This window comes from Sceloporus undulatus, chromosome 6, assembly GCF_019175285.1.
Source record: "Sceloporus undulatus isolate JIND9_A2432 ecotype Alabama chromosome 6, SceUnd_v1.1, whole genome shotgun sequence".
Classification (NCBI taxonomy): domain Eukaryota; kingdom Metazoa; phylum Chordata; class Lepidosauria; order Squamata; family Phrynosomatidae; genus Sceloporus; species Sceloporus undulatus.
This window is the reverse complement of record NC_056527.1, coordinates 106,072,844-106,090,838: the sequence shown is the minus strand read 5'-3', so window position 1 is coordinate 106,090,838 and position 17,995 is coordinate 106,072,844. Positions and strand designations below refer to the sequence as shown.

At 40.8% G+C, this 17,995-nt stretch overlaps 1 protein-coding gene across 1 annotated transcript in view; it reads right to left on the bottom strand.

The window, feature by feature from the left end:
• The window catches only part of CACNG8 (calcium voltage-gated channel auxiliary subunit gamma 8), a 33,209-nt gene extending 19,994 nt beyond the window's left edge, over positions 1–13,215 (bottom strand). Inside the window, exons 1-2 of the mRNA XM_042477628.1 lie at positions 12,898–13,215; positions 263–1,687 (exon numbers count right to left, since the gene is read on the bottom strand). Coding sequence (XP_042333562.1) covers positions 263–485 — 223 coding nt within the window. The 5' untranslated portion in view covers positions 486–1,687; positions 12,898–13,215. The remainder of the gene's footprint in view (positions 1–262; positions 1,688–12,897) is intronic.
• Between the last annotated feature and the right edge of the window lie 4,780 nt (positions 13,216–17,995).

The following is a 17,995-nucleotide window of genomic DNA, read 5'->3' as shown; positions in this document are numbered from 1 at the left end:
TGACTAATGTTCTATTCTAGAACCTTCTCTCACACTACAGAAGTACAGCAGTATTATTCCATTTTAACCACTGTGGCAACATACTATGGAATTCTGGGATTGGTAGTTCAGGGAGGGGCATTTAGAATTCTCAGCCAGTGCCTCACCAAACTACAAATCCCAGGATTTCATAGGATGCTGCCATGGCAGTTAATGTGGAATCATAGCGCTATGGCTGTGCATTGTGAATCAGCCCTGGGTTTCCAAGGACTGGGTTTCTCACCTTCTAAGCAACATATCCTCCAGAGGCCTGAATGGGTAAGCCCTCCAGGGTCTTTCTTATCCTTCTGGGGAGTTTCCTCAGTAGAGATGTTGGTGGTATTGCAGATGAAGGCACGGGCGTATAGCCAGTAATCGGTGCCAATGGCGATGATCATGAGGCCAAAGGCTGCAAAGGCCCCCACAGTGGTGAGTAGGATCTGGACACCTTTCTCACACCAGACCATCCTCTCCTCATTCCAGCGCTTAAGTGACTCCAGCTTGGCGGTGAGAAACAAAATAGCACTGATAGATGCAAGCAGTAGCAACAGTGGTAAGGAGGGAGGCCTTGCTGACTACAGCTGGCTTCCTCTTAGGCAGGATCTGGAATACCAATGGCTTTTAAAAAATGGCAGCAGGGGAGTGCCTTGACCTAGTTCAGTGTGTAGAAGGAGTCTTGGCAGAGGACAGGAGAAGAAGATTGTCTTAAAAGTTCTTCCAAAGACCTTGGGAATGCTGTGAGAAACGCTGGCAGAGGTTCTTCGGGGCTGCTTCTGAAATATTTAGTTCTCCTGGGAGCCCCTCTTCAGATATGCATCAGGAATGACGTCAGATGGATTTTTCTTTTCTCTTTCTTTCCTTTTTCTTTCTTTTAAAAAAAAATTCCAAAGAAGTGGCAGAAACCGCCTTGAGAATTTTTTGGAGAACTGTTGAGAACTTTAAGAAAGAATACTTATAAAGAACTTTCAGATAGCTATCCAGAAAAATATGGTGGAGCACACAACTGGAAAATGATGGAGTGGACAACCAGCAGGCTGTGGAATGGTAAGAATAGTTGGGGATCTAGAGAGCTTCTAGACCACTGATATGAAAATCCTGATGAGCTAATGGACAATCCTCTGAAAGGCTTCTACTACAGTAGGGCATCTAGATGCCTACTGATGGGGCAGCAGAAGGTGGCTATGAAATATCTAGATACTGACTGGAGATTTTCTGAAAACTTGCAGGAACCTTTGCAGAGAGCTACTGAATGATGTATAGATAGCTATAAGGAAGCTGGTGGGGAAAGCTAGAGGATCTCTAAACTGCTTGTGTGATCTTCTGAATGGATGATGAGGAACCTGCAGAGGTCCTATGGTAAGATTAGAACATTCAAAGATGCTTTGTTGTCTCCTCTAAAAGCTGTTTCCTCTTCAGCTACCCAGCTTCAAGGAGTTTTCAGGAATGTTTGTGGATGTTCTCAGTCTCTTCACATCCAGTTTTGTGGTTTCTTTCCCTTTTCTTGCTTTCCTGTCCTCTGTTTCTCTTTTTTCAAATCCCTCTTCGCTTGAGAAAACTTGAGTTTCAGCTGCTGCTCTTCAATTTGAGGCATAGATTGGCTTAAGGAAATCACTTGAATTCTCTCTCTCAAGTTGCCAAGGACCCAATTAGTTGTGTGGCTGCATGATTTCTAGGGTTAAAAGAGGAAAATGAAGAGAGACAGAGGGGGAAAAAAAAGAATTGATTAAGAAAAAGATGTATAAGGTAAGCATTCCCTGATGTCCCGAGTTGACTTCAGGACATTCAGGTCTTTAAATGAAACACTGGTATATTTACATGTAAGATTTCCAATGCAGCTGATTGCTAGCATTCTCAGTAATGAGATAATAAAATCAAAACAATTAAAAATAGCAAGAACCAAACAAGCTGGAATAGATAGCAGAACCAGCCAGTAAAAGAAAATCCAATGAAAACATCAGGGATCTCAGATATCATTCAGAGCCACTAAAGGCATGGGAAGGCAGGGGAAACATTGACTGGTACGTAAAATGAATAACAGAATTAACAAACTTTATAAAATTAATAACAGCTGTGCAAGTTTTGGGACTGAGAGAGAGTTCCATGGCTTTGGCACTACCTCTGAAAAAGTAGTTTCTGGAAACCATCTTATGTACACTGAAAGGCAGAAGGAATATTCTGAAAAGGGAGTGGGTTGAGGCCAAGATGACCAGATGTCCTCCTTTTCCAGGACATGCCCTCCATTTCAATTTTCTGTCTAGGATAGATTCCAAAATGATCTCCACTTTGAACATGACTAAGGAGCATGACTTTATACATATGTACACTAGTGCTTTTAGCTTTCATTGTGTAATGCCCTACATTTTTCTTTAATGTTCCACATTTTATGGTGCCTTGCCCTCCTTTGTGGTTAGGACATCTGCTCACCCTGGATGAGGCAGATCTCATTGGCAGGCAATGTTATTTGGGGAAAAAGGTGGTTTTTCAGGTGGTCAGGTATCTGGAAATCATATACTTGGGATACCACCATGGCTGTTGCTGCACTACAGAAGTAATGCAGTTTGACACTGCATTAACTGTCATGGCTCAGGGCTATAGAATCCTGGGGTTTGTAATTTAATGTGGCACCAGAACTCTCAGACAGGGAAGGCTAAATATCACACAAAACTACAAATCCCAGAATCAATCAGGTCATGTCAATTAAAGTGGTGTCAAACTGCATTAATTCAGGGTATATGTAGCTCTCATGACTATTTGGATCTACAGCTGTAACTGTTTTAGGAGAGAGAGGAAGTTGGCAAACTGACATTTCTTAGACTTACTTCAGCCATGGAAACCCTCCTGAGCAAATCTTGGCATCCACCAACAACAAATATTATTTTATTTTAATTTTTACCAGCATTCTTTAACAGATTGAAGGCGTATCACCCCCCCCCCCCCAAAAAAACCCTCAGTGTAAAATTATTTGGTATAATGTTTGGTGAGCTGGTGTGTAAAATTAATCAAACAGAAGTTCCTAGTCCTATGATCTTACTTCACAGGCACACAATGCCTCCCACATTCCTTCAGCACCACAGACCAGCTGCCTTCTCAGAAGTTCTCAGACTTCTCACCTCCTTTCTACCCCACAAGACTTTAAAGTGAGATTCAAGTGAGTTGAAAACAGATTTCCAGTCATCCCCAGAACCATCCATTTGAGACTTTCTTGTATTTCACCTAGAATTTTGTGCTAAGGGGAAATGCCCCCATAGTCCCCTATTGTCAGGACTAGAAAGTTGTCGCAGAGACAACTGGTGACAAGAGGGAACTGACATAACTGAATGTATGTATCTGTATACCAAAAAAGTTTTAAAAGGAGCATACAGCAACCCTACTCATAGATGCCAAAGAGAAGGGAGTTGTCACAACCTTCCTCCTTATGTTTTTGCATTTCTATGTACAGGATTGCCTTTAATTCTTTTTTCTTCTTCTCTTTTTAGCTTAGGACCATTCTGTGATATCCACCTCTACCATTTCACTGACTCAGTCCAGAAAGTGGTTTCTGTTGTTGTTATGTGCTGATGGCAACTTGTCAAAAACCCTATCATAGGGTTTTCTTGGCAAGATTAATTCAGAGAAAGTTTGCTATTGTTATTGCTTTTCTCAGAAGCTGAGTTTGCCTTGCCCAAGGTCACTCAATGTGTTTTTATTGCTGAACAGGGATTTGAACTCTGGTCTCCCAGACTCCTAGTCCAACGTTCAAATCACTACACCACACTGGCTCTTCAGTTAATCATCATTTATAGGTTTGAATATAAATGAAACTAAGATTCAATTAAACTTGGTTAATCTTAGTTAATCTTGACCCAAGGTCACTCAGTGGGTTACTATGGCAGAGCAGGGAGTTGAACCCTGATATCCTAAAGACCTAGTCCAACACTTAAACCACTATACTCCATTGGCCCATAGAAAAAAATTAACCTCTTTCCCTTTGCTCTTTTCTATAGGGATATATGTAGATTAGCTTGAGCAGTGGCTCAGCACTGAAAACAAATTTCAGCATTTGAATACCAGGCTTTAATACAGTGGGCCCTTGGTATCTGCTGGGGTTTGGTTCCTGGACCCTCATTGGATACCAACACCTGTGGATGCTCAAATCCTATTAAATACAGTAGTGTAATAAAATTGTGGCCCCTATATAAAATGGCAAAATCAAGGTTTGCTTTTGTATGTATGTATGTATTCATTCAAGCTGTGTATAAGAAATCCATGGATATGGAGGGCTGACTGTATTAGAATACCAGGTTTGACAAACTGATACCAAAAAGAGATATCTCCATTACAGAATTTGCAGGACAACCATATAGATTACTGCTGCATCTTTTGAAGTCAGTTTGCAAGAGAACATAATTCTATTTTTCTAGCTCTCATATGTACTAAATGTATAACTGAGCCATCATTCTTTGGTGTGGCAAACTTGAGAGAAGGGCATTTATTTTTTTCCACAAGCTGGGTGACTTGATATAAGGGTCTCTGAGCATGCACCAGTGTGTTCTTTCCTAGGCTGCATCCACAATGCAGAAATAATCCAGTTTGACACCACATTAACTGCCATTAAACTCCTTAATCCTTTAACTCCTTTAACCTACTTGCCATGGCTCAATGCCGTGGGAGTCTGGGAACTGTAGTTTGGTGAGACATTTAGTCTTCTCTGTCAGAGAGCTCTGGTGACACAACAAACTACAAATCTCAGATTTCCATAGCATTGAGCCATGGCAGTTAAAGTGGGGTCAAACTGGATTAATTCTGTAGTGTGGATGGAGCCCTAGACACCACCATAGCAGGCCCATATGAATCTGAAGTCATAATAAACTGATTTAATGGGAAGAAAAGCTTAAGTTTCGGTTGATTATAAAATACTCAAAGCTTATATAAAATTTGTAGCATATGCACCTTTGATAATTGCACATATTTTTGTGTGTGTATGCGCACACTGGTCCACTCTGCATTGCACACATGTTAGTTCATATCTTGTCCTTGTTGCCTAGCAGTGGAGGACACAGCAAGCAGAATTAAAAGAAAATGTTACTTAATTTTTTATTTTGCTTATATCATATACCTCCTGTCTCCTTAAACATACCCTACACCCATGTTTCTCCATATTTTTCTTTAAAAAAAACCCCCACCTGTGTTCTGTTTTGATCAACATTAACATATCACACCTTATGTCTTCTCTAATAATTTTATTTGAAATGAATTCTGTCTAAAATCAATCGATCAATCAATCACTTTCTTTATGTTTCATCATTTCCCTAAGAGTGAGGTGCAAGATGGCTTATAGAATAAAAAGAAAGACAAGTAAAATCGCACATAGATAAAAGCATACAAACTGTTAAAACTGTTAAGCATACAAAGAATATTAAACCCTCTGTAGAATCAAAACCACACAAAACTCTAATTTAAAAGTGTTGATTAAAAACAGCAGAACCTTAAAACAGAAAACCTATTAAGTCAATTAATCAGTTCCCAAATGTGTGCTGGAATAGGAAGGGCTACAATGACAGGGCTACAAGCAGGGAACCAGCCTAGTCTCCTTAGTAGAGTTGCCAAACTGAAAACTGGAGACAGCTCTTGTGTGTATAATGGTGGCGTAGGAAGGAGAATTTCAGCAGCAGTACAGGTACTGTACTTTAATGGTTGAAGAGAAGACGGAATTTCAACAGATGTTCACACATCAGGTAACACTCCAGAGACTAGAACATGCAACAATGGATGCAAGCTCCAGGAACAGAGATCCCACCTCAACATTAGAAAGAACTTCCTGACAGTAAGAATTGTTCGACACTGGAACAGACTTCCTCACAGTGTGGTGGGGTCTCCTTCCTTGAAGGTCTTTAAACAGAGGCTGGATGCCATCTGTCGGGGATGCTTTCATTGTGAGTTCCTGCATGGCAGGAGGTTGGACTGGATGGCCCTTGTGGTCTCTTCCAATTTTATGATTCTCTACAACCATTAACAGTAACCACCTCCAGTTTTGACTCTGGCAACCCCACTACCTAGGAAGGGTGTGGCAGTTAAAGTGTTGTCAAACTGCATTATTTCTGAATAGTGCAGATGCAATCTGACACAAGCACCTTCTCCAAAGATGTTAAGATTACATGCAGGTTCATATGGGAAGATACAGTCCTTCAGGCAGTGTAGTCCTAAACCATATAGGACTTTATAGGTCATAACCAGAGAGCCAGTGTGGTGCAGTAATCTGAACACTGGATTTCAATTTTGGAGACCACATCCCTACTCAGCAATGGAAACTTCCTGAGTGACCTTAGGCAAGTCACACTTTCTCAGCCTCAGGATGGCAAAGGCAAAACCCTCTTAAAAAACCACTCCAAGAAAACCCTGTGACAGGATTGTTTTAGGGTCACCGTAAATTGGAAATTACCCCAATTTACAATCCCTTCCAACTTTATGACTCTACAATCCTTTATGACTCTACAATCAACTTTACACTGCAGTATAACTCTGAGATAAGGAAAAATGATAGATGTATAATTATGCGTCATAGGATGATGCAGTAAGCTGTGTACTAAGAAAGCAATAAGCATAATTTTTTCCTGTTTTCCAAATAAAAATAGTACTGGATGTGTATTTTAAAACCACTTAGACCTCACTTGAAATCCTAATACACACACAAGGTGTGGGGGGAAGCACTTATCTGTGGTTGGGAATCACTACTTTACAAGTTCCTACTCCTTCTTTCCCCTGGAGATTATCAGATGGGGGATAATGACAGGAGAAGGAAAGGAGCGAAGCATGATGCACCTGTCCTTATTGCACGATTGTGTGAAGATGATCAGATGATATTGCAATTATCCTATGATTATCTCATCAATGAAGAGGAATTGTCCCGTCATTTACCTCCATTTCTTAATAACGGGATAACCTCTTGATACTGAAATGACGGGACAATTCCTCTTCATTGACGGGATAACCAGAGGATAAGCACCATGTGTCTGATAATCTTCACATGATCTTTCAATAAGGATGGGAGCATTACCCCCAACTCCCATTTGATAATCTCCCCTGTCTCTTCCCACCTTCAGCATCCTGGGTAGTGGAAAAGCCCAATAAATGAATTTTAAACAGATACCAGGTAAAAATGTGGTTACTATTTGGTAAGAGGTTATCTGAACCCACCTTTAATGGTACGTAAGCTCTTGATGATTTTGCAAATGAATGTACAGAAGCTGCTGATTACTTTACAAACCAATGAATTAAGCCATTGCTACATGAAGTGGTAGTCCGTGGGCCAATGTTAGTTCATGAGCCATCAGTTGCTTGCTAGTCCAGAGAACCTCTCCAGAAATGAAAGAAACAATTGTAGCTAATGGTTACACATATGATATTGGTCCCTGGACCCATATTTTCCAATAGTCATGATTTAGCAGCGATAGTCTCAATGAATCATCTGTCATCTCACTTTTCCAGTTGCTTTTAAAATGCTCCATTTTCTCTCTCCTCCTTCCACTTCCCCCCCTTTGTCCTCATCTCGCTTCACTTCCTGCAAACTATGAATTCAAAGTGCAAAAGTAGTTTGTACTAAATGAACTCAGCAGGAGGGAGATGAGAAGGCAGAATCCTGCCCTTCCCTGGAGAGTGAAGCAAAAGCAAACTGCTGTAACCTCTCCTAGCTTGCCTATTCTTCCTCATTAATAACTTCTGTTATCTTGACCGCATTCTGATGTTGCTTGGCCACATGTGACCTAATTTTCCATCGGTGAAATATTGGAAGGTATAGGGCATGTTGGGCAAAAATCCTTGTTAGTCCCCAGCTTTGGCTAGTTTGTTGTTGTGTGCCTTCAAGTCGTTTCTGATTTATGACCCTAAAGTGAAATTGTCATGGGATTTTCTTGGCAAGATTTGTTCAGAGAAGGTTTGCCATTGCCTTCCCCTGAGGCTTAGAGCCTGTAACTTGCCCAAGATAGGTTTCATGGCCAGGCGGGGATTTAAACCCTGGCCTCCAGAGTCATAGTTAGGAAGCACTTAATTAAGCTGTACATTTCTGAACATGCGCGAAGGAACAGATTAGCTCAAAGGTCTTTCCGCCAAACCCTACAAGAGATAATTTGGTTGGACTTTAAAAACAACACACTCACAACTATATATGTGTGTGTGTGTGTGCGCGCACGCGCGTGCGAGGCTGGAAGCATAGAATGGGGTACTTGTTGTTACTTGAGCACAGATTGGGAATATCACCTAAATTACCAGGCAAGAAAAATGGACAATATTTTTTCCTCCTATCTCACTCTCTACTATCTCCTAGTTTTCTTTTGTCTGGTTAAATCCTCCCCAGTTTTTGCTTTGGGGTCTTCCTCATACTGTGATACCTCCATCCCTGGTCCTGCTAATGTTCTGGAGCTTTGCTTCCAGACCATTTAAAAACCACAGGGATCTTTCCCCTACCTTCACCTGCAGAACCTGGCTCCAGAATGTTTTCTTTCAGTGGTCGGCAATCCTAACAGGAAGTGAATGAAGGCAAATATTAAAATATGGATTGTGGTTACAGTTTCCGAGGCTTTAATTTTTGCCTCAGGAATGTAGTGGTGATGGGAAAAGCACTGGGATTTCCTTTTTCTTTTTTGGTGTGGTGCTCATACAGTACACGTTGCCTAGGCCAAAGCCAGCCTAGTGTTTAAAAGTGGGTTCGTGCCTTTTTTCCTCTTTGCAGTGATGCAAAATGGTCATCTTTTTCTCTTTGTTTAAATGTGCACATTTCTTTTTGAGTACACTATGTTAAAATATTTTAAAAATAAATAAAATAAGGGGGAAAGGGAGCCAGGATATATCGGATAAACTTATTTTCTGAAAGAAAAGCAAATAAAGCAAAGCATCTACTAGCAAAGGAACTCAGGATGGTTTTCCTGCTTTTGTTTTGTTTTTACGGGGAAAATATAAATGGAGGAACTGGAAAAACACTTCTCCAAGGTGAGGCCATGGCTCAATCAAAGCATGAACACAAAACCTTTACCCCTCCATAGCTTTAGTCTTCTAGGTCCTTATCCACTCTTGGTGTCCTCCAGATAAAATGGTATCTTGGCTACCCACCCTCTTTCTTTCTCATCATATGAGTTACTTGTCATTATGGAAGACAGAAAGCCAGCCTAGTGCTTTTCTTATCATACGTAAAATTTAACCTATGTGCCTGTACATATATGTAAGATGCAAATATGAATTTAAGTATCATTTGTGAAGCCAGACTCTAAATGTGTCCTTGCTGGACATGTTTTACTCATGATATATACTAATCTTGCCTGTCTGGCAGAAGCTGAACCTAATATTGGAGTCATCTTGTACTTGGTTTGGCAGACTTCTTAGCAGATGCTACTTCTCTTGCGAAGAATTCATGGGTCTCTTTCTCTGATTCCCTGTGTCGAAATATTTCTATTGTTTCTTAGTCATCCAGATGACAACAAGTTACAGCCTCCTTGCAAAGTTCTGATTTTTCCTACCAATTAACTGCACAACCGTAACTGATGCACATATAATGAGAAAATAAGTACTGTACCTATTAAACAGGTACAATTTAGAGGAAACAGAAAATCAAGCAGTACTTCTATGCATGACTATTCAGAAGGGCATCCTGCTGAGTTCAATGAAACTTACTTACAGGCAAGTGAGTATAAGATTTCAGAATTTATAACCATGCCTCTTTTACTCTCTGGGCCTCAGTCCTCTTCTAAAAACGACACCAAACCCCCACTGGCTTGACAGAAATTTCAGAGGTCCTCGGGCCTAAGGACCCTTCCTATGGTTTTATTTTTCAGTTTTCCTCTCTACGCTGCCTCTAGGGAAGCCAAGAGTCATAGCTTGTAGCCCTCAACCCACAGTGTCTGTTCTTTTGCTAGAGTGCCCCAGGTGGGTGGGAAGCAATTTGTCTTAGCAGTATCCATGGATACCATTTATAAAATGTTGGTACCAGCTTTTCTCTCCCCCCCCCCCGCCCCCCATCACTAGGAGCCTTGAGGCCTGGATAGAGAATAACAGCTTGTGGAGATGCAAATTAATAGAATAGGCATGAACCAAAGTACTTCAGTTTGATGCCATCTTTTATGACCTTGGAGCTACATTTTTAAATAAGGAATCTGCTGTTGTGCGATGGGTAACTGAAACATACAAGATAGACAAGAATGGTCTGGCTGTATACTTTAGAGTTACGATGGATGGATCACTAAATCTCTTTAGATTGTGCGTAATATTTGGATACCTATGTTGTTTAAGGGGCTTTATAACTAGCCTTTTCAAGGCATTTTTTTTTCCTCTTTGTGATCTGTTGTTTCACTTATCTAGTAGCTTCTGGTAACATTATGTGACATGACCAAAACAGTCAAAAATGAATTTGAATTTCCCTTTGGAGTTTGGATAGTTTTTGTTCAGTCCTTTTCAGCTGTTTCATGCAATTCATTCAGCCATTTTGTCTGATAAGTGAAAACTTTGCTTGAAAAAGCCAAGTGAATGAGCCACTCACTTTTGGATTCAAACCAATGAGACAGGAGAAATTTGAAGGACAGATGGTGATTTGCCCATCAATGAATGAGTGTATGTCAGTTTGTAGGTTGTTAAGCAAATAAAGAATTAGAATCTATGGAGGAGCAAAGGCAAATAGGCAGGTAAGTAAGTAGGTAGGTAGTTGATGGTTTATGAATGAAGTGTAGGTTTTAGAGTATCAGTAGTTGGCTAGACAAATAAGAAAAATGAATGGATATTATGAGGAGGAGAGTGGGATGCAAAAAGGGGAGATAAGGAAAATGTTTAGCTGAAAAGGTGTGCATAGATATGAATTAATTAATTAATAGATAGGTTGATAGAATGTGTTTAAGATGAGAGATAGTTACAAGGGAGAGCAGACAGACTTGACCTTATGATCTTGTCTTACCCTAATGAATGCTTAACTAATGTCTGTTGGCTTTCTGCATTTCTTGTAGCAGTGCAGATTGCTCCTTTACCCTCTGTCCAGTACAATCAACATCGCCATTATCAACAACGACAACAACAATATAATTTACTGATGAATTATATATTTTATATATTTCTATATACAGCCAAATCATAATAAAAGATCATCTCGGAGTGAAATTAATACTGCAATCACAACAGGAATCAAGACATTGAACTAGGATTTTGGACCCCCCCCCCAAAACTCCTCAGACTCCCACAACCTCATTTTTGGGACCACCTATAAGTACACACCATATAAGTACACCATTAATACATAATGCAAATACATTTCTCAGTTGAAAGATCTTGCAAGGTATCCCATGCTCTTTTCTTTCTCTTTCTCTGCCACTTTCTAGTGTCAATTGCATCAGCAAAGGCACATGCTGCAGTCAAAAGCAATTCCTGAATGCCCATTTGAATATAGAAGCTGTAAAGTGTTGAGGACTGAGACCCATCTCAAATAGTTGTGTCTGGATCTAAGGCCTTCTGGACTAGATGATAAAGCATCCCAACATAATCCAGAAGTCTTGCAGTTCACAATGCAGTTTCGCCCTCAGCTTTATGTGACTAAAATCTGTGTATTGTTTTTCTTTCCAAGAGAAACCAGGAATCCTGCCGGACACCACTCCCTGTTGGAAACCACGAGGCTCTATTGCCTTTCTATAAAATCCAAGAATCCCTTATCTACAACACCAATCTTTACACTTCTTCCAAAGAAAGAAAAATTGAGGAATGGTCCCTCATTTACCTCTTGAAAACACCCCCCCCCCTTCCAGGTACTAACTGACTCTGATGTGAAGAGGTTCAGTCCCATATCCCTGCTTCCCAATATTTCAGTAGGTCTTCTAGGGGGGAACATCTCTCTGTCAAAGAGCAACAGGGATGGTTCTGAACCCTGGAAGTTTAGACAAGCATTGACAACTTGTGGGTGCATAGCTCTTTTGCAGAATAGGGCCTTAACTCTGGCTGTCAAACTCTTTGTAAAAGTGAGAGTGGGCTGTGATCCCCACCTCTTTACTATGGCATGGCACTTCTCATCTGGACACAAAATGCCAGGCAGAATGAGCATCTAACTGGCAGTTCCATGCCTGCTTCAATCTAACATTAGGCATCTCCCCTCCTTTGCTCAATTACTTCTCTTTCCTTCCTGCTGAATTCCCCATTCATTCAACAGCTGCTCCCAAGCAGCAGTTCTCTTCAGTCAGGCCCAAACCCCCGCAGCATTGTGGAAGATTACATCCAGCCCTGCATGCCTCCTCCCCATGCAAGTCTCCTCAAACCATGTTGCCATTCCCAGTCTGAAAGACATTTTTCTCCCCTTTGGCTCCCAAAAGAGCCTTGTGGGACCCATCAGAAGAGAGAAAGAGAGAGACACACATAGAGAAGCAAAACCAATGTAGAAATCTGGCCACCATACAATTTAACCCACCTTCAGTGTCTCATCTCCTCCCAGCCAGCCCCTGTGCCAGCCCCATACACACGCAAAAGATTAAATGTAATGGGAAATTCATAGATATTCAGAGTGAGGCAAAGGAGAATTAAAAATCTACAAGGACGGACAGAAATACGACGCCAAGGGAAATGTATTCCAATAGATCTGTTGCACATAGGCTTTAGCAAAGACAGTTTGGAGGTGATCATCACCATCACCACCTGAAGCAAAGAGGAAAAGAGCAGTGCTTGCCAGCAGAAATTCATTCTAGCAAATCTGGTACTTCTGGATTTATTCCTTGATGCCTGAGAGAGTGAATCCTGACACAGTTATAAAAAACATTTCTTGTAAATCACAGGCAAATCCTCTCTGTCACCCCCACCCCCTTCAATTCATTCCAGTAACCCCCAGTGCCTTGCACTTACATCTTTTGCAGCACAAGAGGAAGAATACTGAGAGAGACATAGCAGGCTTACCTTGAAGCAACAACAACAACTACTACAAAAAGGTCTGCTTTCCAAAGGTGTCACACACTGGGGGAGGTGAGAGACGGCTTCTCTCGCTGTCCCCCCACCTGGCAGTGGGTTGTTGATGGCACCAGCCAGAGAAGATTCTGCGAAATGGCGTTTTATATCAAGGGGTATTTTGCTGTATAGGAGAGAGATGCTAGCAAGCTGTTATTATGTCATTGGGAGAAACCATTGGAGGAAGGAGAAAAAAAAGGAAGCAGCAGCAAACGAAAGAGGCTGGATAAAGGAACAGAGAGGCATATGGGGTTGGGATGTGTGTATGTAGGGAAGGAGGGGTGGGGTGGGCTGTGTGATGCCAGAGCGTTGTTAGGCATTGTGTATATGCATATCTCTCTCATTCTCTCTCTGCATTGGGTCACCGCAGCACCCAGGAATGGGTGGCTGTGTGTGGTGTGGCTATATCACTCAAGCAGTGTTACCAGCCGGAATATGTGTGTGTGTATGTTTGCACGCACATGATGAGGAAACTATGAGACTTGGTGGTGGTGTTGCTCAAATGTTCGTGTGAACATGCAGTTGGAGCGGTTAGTGTTTGTCATATACAGTTGTGCATTCTCCTTTGCTTTTCTGTGCTCCAACTCACCCCCCACAACACAGTCAACCTAAAGTTAACATTTTATAAGACACAGTGGTTTGTGTTTACTTATATATATAATCCCCCATTCTTATAAATCCTGGTACATATTTCACTTGGTATTGCATACAGCGCTTTTGCATACAAGGACTTTGGAGGTGTATGAGTGTGCGCCAGTGTGATTTGTGCGTTCCCTTGCACAAGCCTGCACTGTTGATCACTGGACCCAAAAATGGGATTTTACCTATTGCTTTTTGGATTTGTGTATCATTGCATGTCAAAACCTCAAAGCATGTTGTTGCATATTGGGTTGTGTTTTATGCCTCACTTTGACTAGTCTGATGCATGCAGAGCTGGCTTTCCCAATGCTCAGTGATTCTGTTGCATGTTAGATGTAGGCATGACTTTGCATTTCCACCACTGTAGCACTTTGTGTAACACTAGTGTGGATGTGTGTAGATGCTTTATTGATCAGCATGATCTAGCCCTGAAGTTTGGCTGTCTGTTTGTTGTGTGTTATTTGCCATTGTATTGCTTGTCTTTTCCTGGCCCTGTGTCACATCTGCTTTCCATGCTGCATTAAACATTCCTGTAAAATCTGTGCGTATACATTATTAACATCCTAATAATCCTTTCCAAAGCACACAGTTGAAATTTGTGTATTCTTTCCCTCCTACAACAGTTCTGGGAGACAGACTGGGCTGAAAGAATGATTTGACCAAACATGGCTGAGTGAGGATCTGACCCCAGGTCTCTTACATCCAAGCCAGCATGATGTAGTGGGCTGAGTGTTGGACAAGAACTCTGGAAGACCAGGTTTCGAATCCCTGCTCAAACATGGAAACCTGCTGGTTGAACTTCATCACTCTCTCAGTCTTAGAGGAAGGCAATGGCAAACCTCCTCTGAATAAATCTTACCAAGAAAACCCTAGCATAGGATCACCATAACTAGGAGTTGACTTGAAGGTGTGTAACAGTAACAGCAACTCATACATCCAGATCTGTAACAATGAAAATCCCAGCTTCAATATCCTAATAATGCATGACTATGTTATGCATGATGGGTGAGTGATGGCTATGCCAAAATTTCCACTCATTTCTTGAGAGAAATGTGGATCCTCAGTTGTGCGTTTATACCTCCGTGCAAGTTTTAAAAATATATTTTTATTGAAACACGCAAAGATTATGTACACAACAACTTTGTTATTTACATTTAGAAATTATTTACAATGCTTCCTACTTTCCAGAGATTAGCTCTAACTAAATCAACTTGACCTTCATTTCTACCACCTATTTTTCCTGGTCCTCTACCAATAAAAGAAATATCCTATCTTCCGTATTATACTTCTTTCAAATTTATCTATATTTAATATAACTAACTAGTATTGAAAGTAAATTTACCATTACATAAATTCCTAAACATCCTAGCATCTTAAGACTAATATTTACAATTCAGTTAGTCATTGAAGTTTAATATGTATAAATCAATGCAATTTTGATTTAAGTAATTTATTAAGAGTTTCCAATTTTTGAGGAAGCTTGAAGTCATTCCTTGTCTTGCTATAAACAACCTCCATGCAAGTTAACCTCTATTCACTAGTTTTTAAGGTAGTCCCCCTTCACACAGCATTATTAACTAGAGCGCTAAAGAAAAGGATTAGAAAGGATTACAGAAAGGCAGCAGTTCCTACTGTGATTTTATGTATATCTGGACTTTTTCCAGTACAAAGTGTGTGCCCATTGTGTTATTTACAGATTCCAACATTTATAGTTTGCTTTTGTCTAAAAAGGTTTCAAGGTAGCTGACTCACATACAGTAACAAAGCTAGAGCAGGTGGGTATCTTTGGAGATTATGTTGCATAATGAAGGGGGCACTGCCACTAAGGCCCTGCAACACTTTAGGAAGTGAATAACTTGACCTTCTTCAGAGAATTTCAGAGTACAAGAAGACTCAACCGATGAGAGGCCCCCAAGTCATATAGCACTCAAGCTGCATTGAGGAAGAATTCAAATATAGAGCCATGTTAGTCTGTAGAACCAGTACATAGAGAGATCTTGTAGCACCTTTGAGGAGTGTAGGTTAAAAACCAGTAACCCTGCAAATTGAATTGGCCTAGACCTACAGCAAGTAGTAGAGTTGATCTGCTGGTGGAGGCTAATGGCCTCCATGTCAGTATTGTGGTGAAGCCACCCTACATTTTAGTGTCAAATCTGAAGAAGCTCTCCAAAATGTTGAGTCCTATCCTCAAAATAGGTTCAGCACTTTGGTTGAGTGCCTTTAAAATTTAGACTAACATTTAAGGTCAATTCATAGCCCCACTGAAGCGGGAACCGTTAGCCATCCTAGGCCATTTTTCAGATTCGTGTAATGCAATAACTCCCATGAACAGGACTAAAGGCAGCATGCTATATGAATGTAGGAGTGGGATTACACCCACCTGACCTCTACAAGTTTCTTGATAATGTCTGAAAAAGCCCTACGTGTTTGTTGCTGTTGTTAACTGTCTTCATGTCAACTTGACCCATGGCCGCTCTATAAATGAGAGACCTCCAAGTCACCCTATCCTCAGCCACCATATTCAGCTCTTGCATATTCATGGCTGTACTTTCTCTGACTGAATCTATCCATCTGGTATATGGCCTTCCTTTACTAACTGTACCAAGTATTATTGTCTTTTCGAGTGAATCCTTTCTTCTCAGGATATGGCCAAAATATGACAACCCTAGGCCTGTTACAGACTGCCAAAATAAAGCTGCTTCGGGTTCTTTGGAGATATGCTATTTAAATGATGCATGAGTCCTAAGAGTCCGAAAGTCGCGCCAAAGCCACACTCCATTCCTAAGCACTGGATTGCAGCTTTGGTGCAGCTTCCGGATTCTTAGGATGCATGCATCATTTAAATAGCATACCTCCAAAGAGAGCTGAAGCAGCTTTATTTTGGCAGTCTGTAACAGGCCTCAGTTTAATCATCTTTTCTTCTAGGGAGAATTTGGGCCTGATTTGCTCTAGGACCCATTTATTGGTCTTTTTAGTAGTTCAGACTATTCTCAGGGCTCTTCTGCAGCACTTCATCTCAAATGTGTTGATTTTCTTCATATTGGCTTTTTTCACTGTCCAGCTTTCACACGCACACATAGAAATGGTAAATAGGATGGCATGGACAATCCTAACTTTAGTATCCAATGATATATTTATGCACTTCAAGATTATTCTTCATAATGTGTGAAAAAGTCTTACACGAACAAGACTACATGAGGAGGATTCTTAATGTGTGGCTGTTTTAAGGCTGGTTTGAATGGAGGGAACCTTCTGTTTGTACAGCTGAATATCTGTGGGCTGTCTCAGACATTAGCATGAGCTGAGGAACTATGTAATCCCATTTGCACATATTCATATAATGTCTGAGACAGTCTAGTGAATATTCATTTTTTAGTGTTGGCAGTGCCTCTGTCATTTTGATCTTTCCCACATTCATCCAGTGGGATTTGTAATCTGAAAGTAGTAGTGCATAGGGGCATGGTGAAGTGGAAATGGGAACGAGGTTGGACCTGTATGTACAAACACTCTGTGCTGCCATTTTTTTAATTTTAGGGCAAGGGACATGATTTGCATCTTTCTGAATCCCATTACATTCTGTCCCACTCCCACAACTGTACAGATAATGTTTTATATCTGATGCCTTAATGCCAATCAGTACTGTGTCCAAAGAAGTGGGTTTATATCCATGGAAGCCCATGCTAAAATAAAAAAACAAAGTACTGTAGAGTTTCCACATTTCTTTTCCTTTTTCTCCCTCCCTTCCTCCTTTCTTCACTGCTATGCAATCTACGCACAAATATTCACAAATATATGATTCAGTATAGGCTAGAATTTTGTTGGCCCACACAGGTAGTGACAGCAGGAGAAAACAAAGCTGTGGAGGAAAGAAAGAAAGCATTAGAGAAAAAGGTTGCTCAGGGCTGGATAATTTTCCTGCCCTTCCTTGTCACCAATGCACAACCCTGGAAAAAATGCAGCTCCCGGCATAGTGCACCATCAGGATTCTGATCATAGTGTTCTGGCCTTTGAATGTGTCTTTGCTCTTCCCTGTTTAGGCTCCTGTCTGTGTATGCCCCTGAATGCTACACAGAGATACTGATTCTCCATCCTCATGTCAGTTTGTATAATCCAGAATGAGTTTTCTACAATGCAGCAAAGAAACAAAATAGAATAGGGATGAGTTGTGCAGGTCAAGGGTGGATTATAACAGCTATCCCCTGTGTATCAGATCTTGCATTACTTGCCACAGATTATCATAATCATGATAAACACAACAACAACAACAACAAATTTTATTTCTTACCTACCTCTCTCCGAGGCTTGAGGCTGAGTACAATGTAAATTAAAACACACAAGGATATATCTCACTGTATTGAATTCTTTGAATGCTATCATTATACCCTCACGATTGGCATTAAAGGTGATAGTA